Source organism: Musca autumnalis, unplaced genomic scaffold (genome assembly GCF_047663935.1).
Source record: "Musca autumnalis isolate F117 unplaced genomic scaffold, ASM4766393v1 scaffold_5, whole genome shotgun sequence".
Lineage (NCBI taxonomy): Eukaryota > Metazoa > Arthropoda > Insecta > Diptera > Muscidae > Musca > Musca autumnalis.
In genome coordinates this window covers 112,046,070-112,059,673 of record NW_027412088.1, presented here as the reverse complement: position 1 = coordinate 112,059,673, position 13,604 = coordinate 112,046,070, and the positions used below count along the sequence as shown (strand labels likewise).

Here is a 13,604-nt window from a genome sequence, read left to right as displayed (position 1 = left end):
TTCTTTCCTTTATGTCACAGGCTGAAGGAATATTTCTGTTGGCAAAGTCGATGGATACTTTTTTACTTGTTTTGCTGTTAAATGTATGAGAACAGTTGTCCAGAAACAAAACAACAATAAAACGGTAGAGAACCATGTTACCACTCTAATAAACGCTACTATCGACGTAATATTTTTATACATTATTTAAAATTGTTTTCAAATTAACCAACGCTAAAACCACAACGCAATACATGTGTATAAAAGCTTTAGCCAAAGCTTTCACAAACGGAAACTTTTCTCGAGTGTTGTTTCGTTTCCATGCCGTAATGTTTGAACTTTTAGTTTAGTGCAAAAAGAAAACGCTAAGAAATTATGCGATGAACTATTGTAAACTTTTTTCTTAGTTTATTTGCATGCGGCGAGCGAGCGTTACGGCTAAAAAAGACACAAAATAAGGCGGCAACGAACACAATACGCGATTCTAGTCAAAGTCAATTTGATGGCTGTTGGAGATTATTTTTAAATTTTATATATTTTGCGGAAAAACAAAAAACCAAATCAAAACAATATTAAAATTTGCAAAAAAAAATATTCCCCATACTAAAAGTGATTTATTATAATTGAAAATTAGCACATTAAAAAAGAGCTCAGAAAAATATTTTCTAACCAGGTGTGTGTGCGTGGCGCTAAAAAATAAACAAAATAAAAATTGAAACTAAAATAATTAAATACCAATCACTCTATGTTATTAAGTTATTAAAGGAATATCTGTTAATTTCTTCCATTTTCTTGTTTAATTATGAAAAAGTTGTTCTCCCGCCACATCAAAAAAACGTGAAGAATCCGGAAAAATGGCCTGTTCAACGAAAACGCTGAAATTCTTTAGCATCAAATGGGATGTAATCTATGCGGTAAGTACTCAGCACCCATTCCCCTACTAGTCACCCGCAAATTGTTGTTGTTGTTGAGAGACCATTATTACCACCAACCAGCAACAACTATTGCCATAAAGTCCACCAGCATCCACTAGATGTGTTCATCACTTATTTTAGTTTGCCATTTGGGAAACGTGCATTTGAAAATCACCAGACAAGTCGGTCCATTGGTGAAAATTGTGCTTAGCATATTTTTATTGTGGGATTTGTGATTTCTAATATTGAAAATGTTTGAAAATTGTATTTTTTATTTAAAAACTGCAAAATATGTACTTGTAATATTTACAATTGTATTATTTGTCTTTAATTTGTCTTGTCTTTATTTACTATTGAATGTGCAAGTGGTCATAGACATGGATCATCATCATCGTCGTCGTTATTATGAACAACCACAACAACATGGTCAACACTATTCGAGTACAATATTTGTTTACATTCATTCGATCGTATTGTCAGATCGTAGATACATAGATCGACAGACGTTTTGGTTACTTCAAGTTTATTAGACAAAGTGCACACGGATTTATGGCGAATATTTTTGGCATGAAATAGGCCATAACAGAAATATGCCACAAACAAATGTATTAGTGTGAACCAGAAAGAAAATTGGCAAAAATATTTTCTTATTGAAATATTTATAGTTTTAAGTTTTACTCCATTTGGTTGGTGTTTTCAAATTTAAAATAAGAATGTGAAGTTGAAAAATTTAAAAAAAAATTAATTTAATTTAATTAATTAATTAAACGAATTCATCAGTCACACTTATTCTTGAGATCGAGTCGTCATAAAATTGGGGAAGGGTTCTTTGTTTCAATACAAAGAACTAAGAGAACTGATGAGTCCAAGTGGCGTTGGACGAAACTAGTATTCTCTGCCATCCCCAAAAGTAATCAATTTTAACTACACCCACTTTAAACTTGTTGTTTTTAAATTTGAAAACAACAAATATGAGATTAAGCTTAACTTACATACAAATAGTAAATTAATTTAAAACTTTTTATACCCTCCGCCATGCAATATTCTGAACCTATATGGAATAACTGGGGTTGGGAACCTCTGTGGTACAATGGAAAGCACGTTCGCCTTGTACTCAGAAGGTCTGCGATTCAATCCCTGACTAGAACATCAAATTTTTCGGCGTTGGAAAATCCCCTCAGTGTAATGATGGCTTACATTGCCTAAGTATTGCAGTCATGACGCCGTTCGGCCTCGGCGATCAAAAGTAAATCCCATATCAATGAGTCAATATGAATCGGCGTGCACTCATTGATATGAGAGAAGTCACCTTTTTCTTTCGGGGATGTTGGGGGAACATAGATATGTATGTAATAATTAGTTTTCATTCTTTTACGGAAGTACCAACTCTCACAAGTTTAGGTGGTGACATTGTTTGAAGACTGGGAACCCCAAATACCTAGTTTTAGATAATTCGACCAGCTTAAAAATTGAAAATACCTGAAATCGGCGGTACCGTTAAAAGGGGGCTATACCGCAAGGTAGGCTTTTGTCCACAACTTTTGACGGACAAATTTTTAACAACTGGAAACCATAAATGCCAAAAGAAATCCAATCTTGTTTTTCGCGCATATATATAAAACCTATATAAAACCTAAAAAACCAATAAAGTAAAGGGCCTAAAGTATTATGAGCTAATGTAGAATAATAAGTTTAGGTAGAGTTGTTACTTGACCACAAGGAACCAAATTATAGCTAATTCGTTTTGAAAACGTAGCTAAAAACGTCAAAATACCCGAAATCAGATGGTACCGTTATGTGGTACAAAACGTGGACCTGTGTATATCCATAATTATTGGTGGAGAAGTTTCTTTACCATTGGAAACCCTAAATGACAAATTTTAGCAAATTTAGCCAAAAAATGTAGACAACAAGTAAAAAATCAGACATATACCAGCCTATGTGAATTGAAACTTTCATCTACGGACAGATCGAATGTATTTAGGGTATTTTCAGAATTTTGTGGCCCTTTTTGGACATTTTAACTTGCCGACAAAAATTTAGATTAGGATTAAAGTTCAAAAGTGTTGCGGTGGAGGTACTTGAAGGCATGGACCGGCATAGTCCATTATGGAAGTGGATCTTATTTTGGGAGTCATATCTTTTCGATACATATCGCGTCCACTAGTCATTTAAGTACGTCATCGTATAACTTTTGGACCAGTATGCCAGGAAGCATATAAACAGGACCACAACGAACAACATAGGTATGCATTTCCAAAGGATTTTCGAACAGACCCTAAACTGCACTTACACACAAATGTTGAACTTTTGTGTGGGGTACCCTAAGGAGAGGACCGATATGAGCCATTTTAGAAGTAAACTAAATTTGGACAAAATATTAGGAGATCCAACGTTTGGACCAAATTGGTTGCCGCGTTCAATAGATAGCGTGCATTCCGTTTTAGTGGCAATGTTTAAATATTGGGGGAAGTACCGGAAGTTGTGGACCGGTATTCCACATCTTAGAACTGAAACTAAATTTGGTCAAAATATGATGAAGGCCAAATTTTGGACAGAATCGGTTGATCAGATCGTGAGTTATCGTTCTCTTCACCACTACATATATAGTGGCGCAGAGGTTTTTACACCATCCAGGCTGTTTTCTCAAGAAGTATGGACTTGCCCCAGAAAAAACCGTCATAATTGAGGCAGCGAATGCAAGTTGCTTCAATAAAAATCAAAGAGATTCGAGAGCAGATCTTAAAGTGAACTTATCCGAAAATTTGTGTGGAAGGTACCCGAAGGAGTGGACAAATATAGTCCATAATCGTACCTGATCTATATCTGGTATATATATTAGGATGTGTAAATTATGGATCAAATCGGTTACTCACTTCAAGAGTTATCGTGCGCACAAATTTTTCGAACATTTTCGAACTTTTATGGAGGAGGTATCTGAAGGAGTGGACCCATATGGCTTATCTTCGAACTTAATCTAAGTTTGGATAAAATATTACGAAGGCAAAAGTTAGGACCGAACCGGCAGATCCGCTCGAGGGCTATCTTGTGCTTCAACCACTACACACGGTGTCATAGGGTGTTTTTTGCACCTTTCAGGCTATTTTCTCAGGAAGTATGGACTTGCCCCTGATGAAACTTGTACCATCGTATGAGGAGCAGTAAATACAAGTTGTTACAACAAAAATCAAAGCGATTCGAGAGCAGGTCCTAAACAGAACTTTTCCAAAATTTTGTGTGGGAGGTACCCGAAGGTGTGGACCGCTTGAGTCCATATTGGAACCTCGTCTAAGTCTGGTAGTTATTTCACGATGTGCAAAGTGTGGACCAAATCGGTTACTCCCTTCAAGAGTTACCGTGCGCACAAATTTTCCGAACATTTTCGAACTGTTGTGGGGGAGGTACCAGAAGGGGTGGACCGATATAACCCTTTAACTTAACTAAGTTTGAACTTAAACTAAGTTTAAGGGAGTTTTATTAAAACGTGGACCTATATAGTCGATTTTCAATGCTAAAAATTCTACGCACCTACAATACTTTTAACCAAAATTGTGTCCACCTTATTCAATTCGTTCGCACGCTAGAATGAATTCCACGGACGGACATGGCTATATCGATTTAGAATTGCACGCTGATCAAGCATTTATTTACTTTGTGGGATCAAAAAATGATTATTTCGAACCATTGATGAATGAATTCAAAACTTGTTAGGCCATTTTCCGCATCCCTTTCGAAAAATTGAGAGTTTTTAATGTTGGAGAGGAATTGACGATGAGTTTATGCATCTGGTGTGTTTCGAATGCTTGTCTTTTTGCGATATCCTAACGAGCATACGGTGCGCCTTAACTAATTTTAAATGCTTACGCCTTGAATGCTTTTGCGGATTCTGAAACTACAATGTTCATAGACCAAAACAAAAAACCTAAAACAAAAAATCGGCGGAGAGTTTTTCAAATAAATCGCGGTCAAAGTTCACATTTTTAGGAAATTTTTCACCATTTTGCTTGGAAACCGCAAGCTCTATTTAAATAGATTAGGGATAATGTTGTAGAGTGAAAATTCTCTACAAGATTGGCATTAATGGTTTTATTTAAAAATCTCTCCAGCAATTTTTTCATGTTTTCTATATCTCAAAAATGCTAAAACCTAAAAGTCATAAAGATAAATCTTATAGAGAATTTTCACTGCTACAACATTTTCTTCAGTCCCATAACGACAGGACTTTCGGTTTCTAAGCAAAATCGTGAATTCCTAAAATAAAGTTAAACATGTGAAATTTGACCGCGATTTATTTAAAAATCTCTCCGGCGATTTTTTTAGCTTTTTGATTTTTTTCATCTATGAACATTGTAGTTTCGTAATTCGCAAAAACTTGCCAGGTGTAAGCACCTTTCATTTAAAGTAAGCGCACCGTGTGCAGTGATTCAGGATTTAATAAAACTTATTACATTTATTATATTTACTCTTAAGCGATTACCCCTACTTATCACTTTCAAAAAATCAAAGCAAAAATGATTGGCTTATTTCGAAGTAAATTGGCTGAGATATGACTGTTCAAAGTGAAGAGTCGGTTGTGTTTTGTGTGTAGAGGCGCAACTTAAGACGCATGTTTGAAGTCCGTGCCAACGATAGCTCGAAAACGAATGGACCGATTTTTATATATTTGGTGAGCTTATAATACATAAAACCTTGTCTTAAGGAAGACAGTTTTTTTTAACTTTTTGCCCAGTTTTTGGACAAAGAACGGTTAGTTGTGTTCGTTAAAATCGAAATTTTGACTTTGTCATTCATAATTTTTTTAATAGATTTCTTAAAGTTCTTTTTCGCTTAACGACAAGTTTATTGTGTTCTTCGAACGCCCACAAAAATATACGATGATCAGCGCATCAGGGGTGCCAAGTTGGTGGTTTTCCCGCTACTTGTGGTGATTTTTGACGTACAAAAACCACTGTTTAAGAAGGAATGTCAACTGTTTTAAGGTACAAATCGCTACAGACCTATGGTGCGTATGTGGCTGTAGCGATTTTTACCTCGGAACATTTGGCATCCCTGCGGCGCATTCGTTTTCGAGATATCGTTAGTACCGCAAAACGCTTTTTTAAAAAAGGGATTCGCAGATAGTCATTTACCACAAAACTATGCAATATTTTTCAACAACAAAAATTCCAAAAGTAATTAAAGTTGTGCTCTCTCAGATGAAAGAATGATCTACTTAAAAATATTGGTAGTTTCTTTGAAAAAATCATGAAAAATGTTTTTTTTTTGGTCTGCACAACTAGGGATAACCCCTTAATGTTATAAATACACTCCGACTTATGAGTTCAACAACTTGGCTTTTCACAAATCATTTCCTTTGAAAACACTGTGCGTCTTAGCTTAAAACCAATTATTGTCAATAAGTAGCTAACAATGTAGTTACAAACCGAATACAACAACAACCAAGTTGTTTGTAGAAATAAAAGTTGTAACATAATCGGACTTCAAAGTATACTCGTATACACGACCACCTACATACCAGCACAATTTTGCTCGTTTACAAACATTTCATTCATTTTTATTTAAATTTATATTTTTTACTACTATTTGATTGTGGAAGTTGTTGTTGCTGCAGCGGCCGCTGCAAACAGTTTAGTTTGAGATTTTCTTAATTATCCACCTTGCCTTGACTGGTATGGACTATAGAAACATCTAAAGAGACAATAAACTCCAATGTGATATTGCATTCTTTGTTGCGAAGTTATTGCAAGTTCGTTGTTAGATTATTGTAAAATATTAGAGTTTAAGTAGATATCAATTGCAATCAATTTGTAAGATATTTAATTTATTTGTTAAAAAAAATCATTTGTTTTTTCTCTGCCCAGGTACTTAGTAATGAGTAAAATAAGTAGTTTTGTAAAGAATAACTCATTATTTTTCCTACTGGTAATGCAGAAAGTAGCTTGTTTACAGTTTATTGCAGTGGGTGAATAACCCTCATGTGGTTCCCAAATTTTTGTTAGGAAACACTTTCGAAGTAAGCAGAGTATAGTCGTCTTCTAAAGAAATCTTACTTACTTACTTACATAATCCAACCCCGTCTACCTTTCAGTATGAGGTGTTTTGCAAAGTAGAGTTGGCAAAAAATCGATGGCACTATCGATAATATCGATTAGTTTTTAAAAATTCAATTAGATAGAATGTTTTGTCTCTCGATATTATCGCATAAAAAATCCCTAACCTAAAATTAATTAAAATAAATAGAAATTTCGCGTCTTTTCGGTTTTCTGGATGTGAGAAAGTAAGTCCGCATTCACAAATTTTTCAGAAAAGTAAACTGTTTTTTTTTTTTTTGTATATAGGTTTGTCCTTGTACTTTCTCAGTAAATATTACTCAGTAGCTTCTTTTTAGAGAGGAAAGCATTTTATACTCTTTCAAAGGAAAAAATTAAAAAAGTGAAAATACAACATTCAGTACAAATTTTCAATTTGATTAATGTTTACGATTATGATATTTGAATATTTTAAACTTTTGACAACTGCCTAAAGCTACAAAATGTTACTGAACAAAATTCCTTCAGTAAAAATTATAAGTTCTCAGTAATAAAAATTTCAAAACAAGTCTCTCAATTCATTCACTTTTACTGCACATTTGTGTAAAAAAACAACATTCAGTAATAATTTGTAATAATTATTACAAATTATCGAGTACGCAGACACACTTTATTTCTATTCAATAAAAGCTATTGTTTTTCTCCTTTATATAAATGTCAACAAATGTATCGACATTTCCGCCATTTTAATATCTTAATTAATGGTGATGATAAGTTAACGATAATATCGATAGCAATCGATTTTTTAAAATGAAGTATCGAAAATATCTAATGTTGGGAATATCGACAGTTTGTCAGCTCCATTACAAAGGATTTTATATCCGGCTCTATCCCTTTTCATATTTTTTCCGTTCTCCGGATCTACGTTTCTTTTACTAAATGGAAGAGTTAGTGATTTCTCCCATGTCATCCGTCTTTTGCCTCTAGGCCTTCTACCTTCGCACCTTGCTTCCATCACTTGTCGAGGAAGTCTCTTTGCTAGCATTCTTACGACATTACCAAACCATCCCAATTTTTGTTCCTCAATTTGACCATTCAGAGGCTTGGTATTGATATTGAGGAAAAAAATGCCGCTCTAACATATGCCCCAAACATATTTTGCAGCAAACATATATTTGTTTGCAATCAGTCCCAAGCATAACATATGTTTGGGTCCTGCAAATATGTTTGGGTTCTAACAACTTATATGTTTGGGTGCACACAAATTATATCTTTCGGTGCAAACAAATATTTGTTTGGGTGCACAAAAACAAACCCAAAAGCCAAAAAAAAAAAAACAAACACATGCACCGGAGGGCGCTTACTGAGAGCAAGGGAGCGTAAATTTCAATGTAAAGCGCATTGAAATGTATGCTCACTTGCTCTCAGTAAGCGCTCACTGACTGTCTCTAACATATACACACATTTATAAATGGTGGTGGTTTATTGTAATACCAAGCACACATAGGCACATACAAAATTCCAAAGAAATACGTAACAGACTTTAATAAAAGAAAAACGGAATGACATTATTTTTAAAAACTACACGTTTAAAAAGAAAAAATATATAGAAACGTTGAACGCTTCTCCTTAGTTGTGAAATAAAACACATTTTCCTCAATGTTGAAATCATCAGCGGGAAATCGGCATCTGGAATCAAATAATTATATAATGTAATAAATATGTACATCCATATTTCATATATACATATGTATATAAAAAATGTATTGATGTAATTACCAATATTAAATGCTATTTCTTCCTTGTCCAATAAAATATTTCCATTCTCCTTCTTGATTCAATTATAAAATTTCCAATTATAAAATGTATTGGGCATTTAATTTGATAAAAAGCACCACTTCTCTAAGAAAACACAAAACACTGATTTATTCGCTCACTTTACCGACTTTACTCAACGGTTGTATTTAGAAAACTGAAGAAAAAATACCAACATAATTCATACCACTTTTTCCTTTTCCTCTTCGCTTGCTACGTTGGTTAACAACAAAGCACGAAACACACAATACACAAAACAAACTTCCTTATACTCCTGCCTTCGCTTCTGCGTCTTCTATTACACCATACACATAAACACAAACCAGTCCCAAACAAATATTTGTTTGGATCCAAACATATTTCTAACATATATTTTTCTGCGTGTAGATTTGTACACAGCAAGTTTGGTTTTCGCAGTTACTTCTCTTTTCTTTATGAAGTTTTTATATATTGCATTGTATAATTTTCCGGCGGCTGGTATGCTCTGGTTGATATTTTTGTCTGGTTTTCCATCGTTGCTAATTGTTACGCCGAAATCCGTTTCAAAGAATTTGGAGTCGTTACACTATGCAACACTAAAAATGCAAACAACTTCTAGTATGCATTTTTTGAAAGTACATATTTAGACTACAACAAGTAGGAAAAACGTTAAGTTCGGTCGGGCCGAACTTTTTATACCCTCCACCACAAATTTCAGCCATTTCGGTGGATTAATGTGGCCACAACCTTCAAAATACCGAAAATAGGAAGGTACTGTTCTATGGGGGCTATATGATGGCGTGGACCTATACCTACGAATTTCTGGGGGAAAGTTTTATACCACAAACGAAGACTAAATACTAAATTTCAGCCATCTCGCTGTGATAATGAGGCCAGAACCTTCAAAATACCGAAAATCGGGAGATATTGTCCTATGGGGCTATATCAAAAAGTGGACCTATATAAACATTTTATGGTAGAAATGTTTCTTAGCCTTCGGAAATGCAAAGCACAAAATTACAACCAAAATGTATTAAAATGACGCGTAGTTAATATGGGGCGTTATATGGTGGTAATACCAAAATGTGGACCTATATAACCCAACTTTGGTAGGAATGTTTTCTGGACTCCGAAGACACAAAATACCAAATTACAACCAATTCTGTGGTCAAATGGGTCTAATACATTCAAAATATATTAAAATGACGCGTACTTTATATGGGGCCTTATATGGGGGCTATACCAAAACGTGGACCAATATAACCCAACTTTGGTAGGAATATTTTTTGGCCTCTGGAGACACAAAATACCAAATTACAACCAATTCGGTGCTAAAATGGGACAAATATCTTAAAAACTCCTTAAAACGACGACGCCATTTTGTTGGGGGCTATACGAAAGCGTGGACCTACATAGCCCGCTTTCAATACCAAAAGTCCTACGTACATATAATAGACTTTCCCAAAATTTCGTCCACCTACGTCAATCCGTTCGGGCGCTAGAGTGATTTCCACAGACGGACGGACATGGCTATATCGATGTAGAATTGCACGCTGATCAAGAATATATATAGTTTGTGGGGTCTACAGTGATTATTTCGAGTAGTTACAAACGTAGTGACAAACTTAATATACCCCCATCCTATTAGAGTTGTGTAGTTCCGGAGCGAACTAGTTCCAAGGAACTATTCCGGACAAGGAACTATTGGAACTATATCCGGCTCTTTCATTTATATAGTTCCTTTAATTCATATAGTTCCAGCTCCAGTCGTGCATATAATTCCTTTCATTTATATAATTAATTTTCTTTTTCGATCTTTCACGTTTGGTTCCTTCATCATTCAGATGCGGCCACATTGTTAAATAAACGTAAATCACATCCTCGTTACATTGCTGCAATTTATTTATTTGTATGCCAATTAATCCACCAAAAGATGGAAACAAAAAGAAAGAGAAAGATTCGTTAAACTACTTCATTCACGGAACTATTTGGAATGAATGAAATAAAAAGAACGAGGAACGAGAAAGATGCATTGAACTATATCGATCTCGGAACTATTTGGAACGAAGGAATTAGAAAGAACGATGAAAGAGAAAGATTCATTGAACTATATCGCTGCCGGAACTATTTGGAACTATGGAACTATATTAAGGAACTAGTTCCTTTTGGCAAAAGGAACTAGAATGATCGATCCGCTCCAGGAACTATATTGCCCAACTCTACATCCTATGGTGGAGGGTATAAAAACCCTAGTTGGGTTTTGTCCTGTCAGATCCAGTTCGGATTTTATGGCTTCATCTAAACCGGGCTAAATCTACACTTTTTTGCATTTATCAGGCCTTTATCTCATAAACGAATAGGAATTAGGCCTTACTGTCTATAGCAATATTGTAGCCCTAAATTAGTAGAACTTATCTTTTCAAAAAACCACATAAGAAAAACTCCATCTAGGGCATCAAAATCTATAAAATATAGAAAATCTTGCATAATTGCTGAAATTCTGGTCAGTATCGGCTAAACTATATCCAAATAAAGTTTTCAACAATTCTTTAGAACATTACGAAACTATAAAATGCTTACTTCATGTCGTTTCAGCGGTATTTTGCATCACATATTCCAAACACAGTTCACACCAACAGTTTATTCTCGCATTTCGGATTTCACTACATTATTGACATTTTTATTAAATCGTCGTTGGAAAATGTACTGAAAACAACGGCATAGAGGCATTTTACAACAATGAATATTTTTTTAAAAGAAAATATTCAGAAAAATTAACGGCTTTGGAGATACGGCGCGAAATGTATAAAAATTGTGGAATTTTTGCATATATTTTGAAATTTGAGACAATAAATGTAGTTTTTCGAGTTCATTATTTCTCCAAATATCTGACACAACAAAACCCAACTAGTGTTTCCTGTCGTTTGGGTTTGTACTTTCAAAAAATACTCAGTTCGAATTGTTTGCAGAAGATCACCTTAAAAATGTTGCACAGTGTTATACATCCGTCGAACAAATCAACTTGTTTGGTCTAAAATTTGGCCCTCGTAGTATTTTGTCTAAACTTAGATCAGGTTCGAAAATGGACTATATTAGTCCACTGCTTCTGGTACCCCACACACAACGGGTGTAAGTTCATACTTAAAGAGATAATGACCCAAAAGCTCTATAAAACGCCTGCTGACACAAAATAAAATTTCTGATGAGCACCATTACTTGCGAATTGAATATCCGATTTTACTGAAACTTTATACGCTAACTGTCAATAATTACTTTCCCACACAAACTTGTTCAAAAAGTACGGAAACTAAATATGGTACAACTTTTTAGATGCGAGATGCGAGAAAACATACTTCTAGATCTTTCTACCCGGCCCAATTTGTCTAGCAGAAAATAGGATAAGAGTGCATCATTTAGTGGATCACAACTAATAGTTTTTTATTATTGAAAGAAACCATATGAAAAAGTATGGCGACATATTACTATTCCCTCCACTATATTATGGGGGGTATATTAAGTTTGTTTTTCCTTTTATAACGCATTGAAATAATTATTTGCGTCCCTATAAAGAATATAAAGGGATTTTTGAGTGACACTCTTGCAAAAAGTGGTTTTTGATTTCCTTTATTTTTTGCTATGTTGATGATGCTCACCAGAAAAAACATTTTAAAATATTTTCAGATTTTTTGACTAACGGTTCCAAAGATATCGAGCCTTGAAAAAGCCGAATTCAGTAAAAATTATATGCAAAGAAATGATCATAACTTCTTCTTTAATATTAGTCTTCTTTAATATTAGTCCAAATTGAAAAAAAATATGAATAAATAAAGTTATTTAAGGCGCACCGTACATAACATTGTTTTATAAGAAGGCAATACAGTTAGTGCATTGTAGTTTCAGAATTCGCAAGAACTTCCCAGGTGTAAGCATGTTCCATTTAATGTTGATTCAAAAGCACCGTGCTCATATATTCTTGATCAGGCTAAAATCCTGCATCGATCTACGAGTGTCCGTCCATCTGTGGTTATCACTCCATCATCCGGAAAAATTTAGATAGGTCGCAGAAATTGTGGAAAAGGTTCGAAGATGGGCTATATCGTAGCCAACGTTTGTTTTTGGACGTTTTTATCTACATTTTCAGACCAAATTAGCATTAGCGGGCAATTAGGGTTCGTAGTGATCAAAAAACTTCTTTACCAAAAATGTTGGACATGAATCCACGTTTTAGTATAGCCCCATATAACGCTACCGTCCGATTTCAGGTATTTGGAGGTTTTAAGAAACATTTTCAGACCGAATATGCTATAATTTGGCATTTTGGATTCCCAGTGATTAATAAAATTCTCCACTAAAAATTATGGACATAGGTCCACGTTTTGTTATAGCCCCCATATAACTGTACAACCCGATTTTAGTTATTTGGGCGTTTACAGACCGTATTTGGCATTTAAGGTTCCTAATCAACCAAAAAATTGTGGACAAAGTTCTATATTTTTATAGCCCTATATAACTGTACCAACTGATTCCTAACGGCCAAACAATTTCTCCATCAAATTTCTCCAATTGTGATTAGACGGCGTAATCTTACTATAGCATAACTCTATTATAAAGTGCTCATTATTGAAACGCTTTCTCTTTTTTTAAGTGAAGGGGGTTTTGGTTTTATATATGGAGTTTTCAATATTCATATGAAGTTTTTTTTTTTTTTTCAAAGTTATATCTTCTTCATCAGAGAGCGTAGATTTATACTAGGTGTTTTTCTATTATAATATAACGATTCTAAATTCCAATTCGAATTATTGACAACACTAGTGTTCGCCAATGCAGCCAAAGATAAGCAATTACTGCATTCTGTATTGATTTGCATTTAACGTTAAATCACCAAAAT

At 34.4% G+C, this 13,604-nt stretch overlaps 1 protein-coding gene across 1 annotated transcript in view; it reads left to right on the top strand.

Annotated features, from left to right (window-relative positions):
• Positions 1-322: 322 nt before the first annotated feature.
• Tsp42Eg (Tetraspanin 42Eg) overlaps positions 323-13,604 on the top strand; it is a 40,172-nt gene continuing 26,890 nt past the window's right edge. Inside the window, exons 1-2 of the mRNA XM_073957338.1 lie at positions 323-652; positions 791-893. Coding sequence (XP_073813439.1) covers positions 834-893 — 60 coding nt within the window. The 5' untranslated portion in view covers positions 323-652; positions 791-833. The remainder of the gene's footprint in view (positions 653-790; positions 894-13,604) is intronic.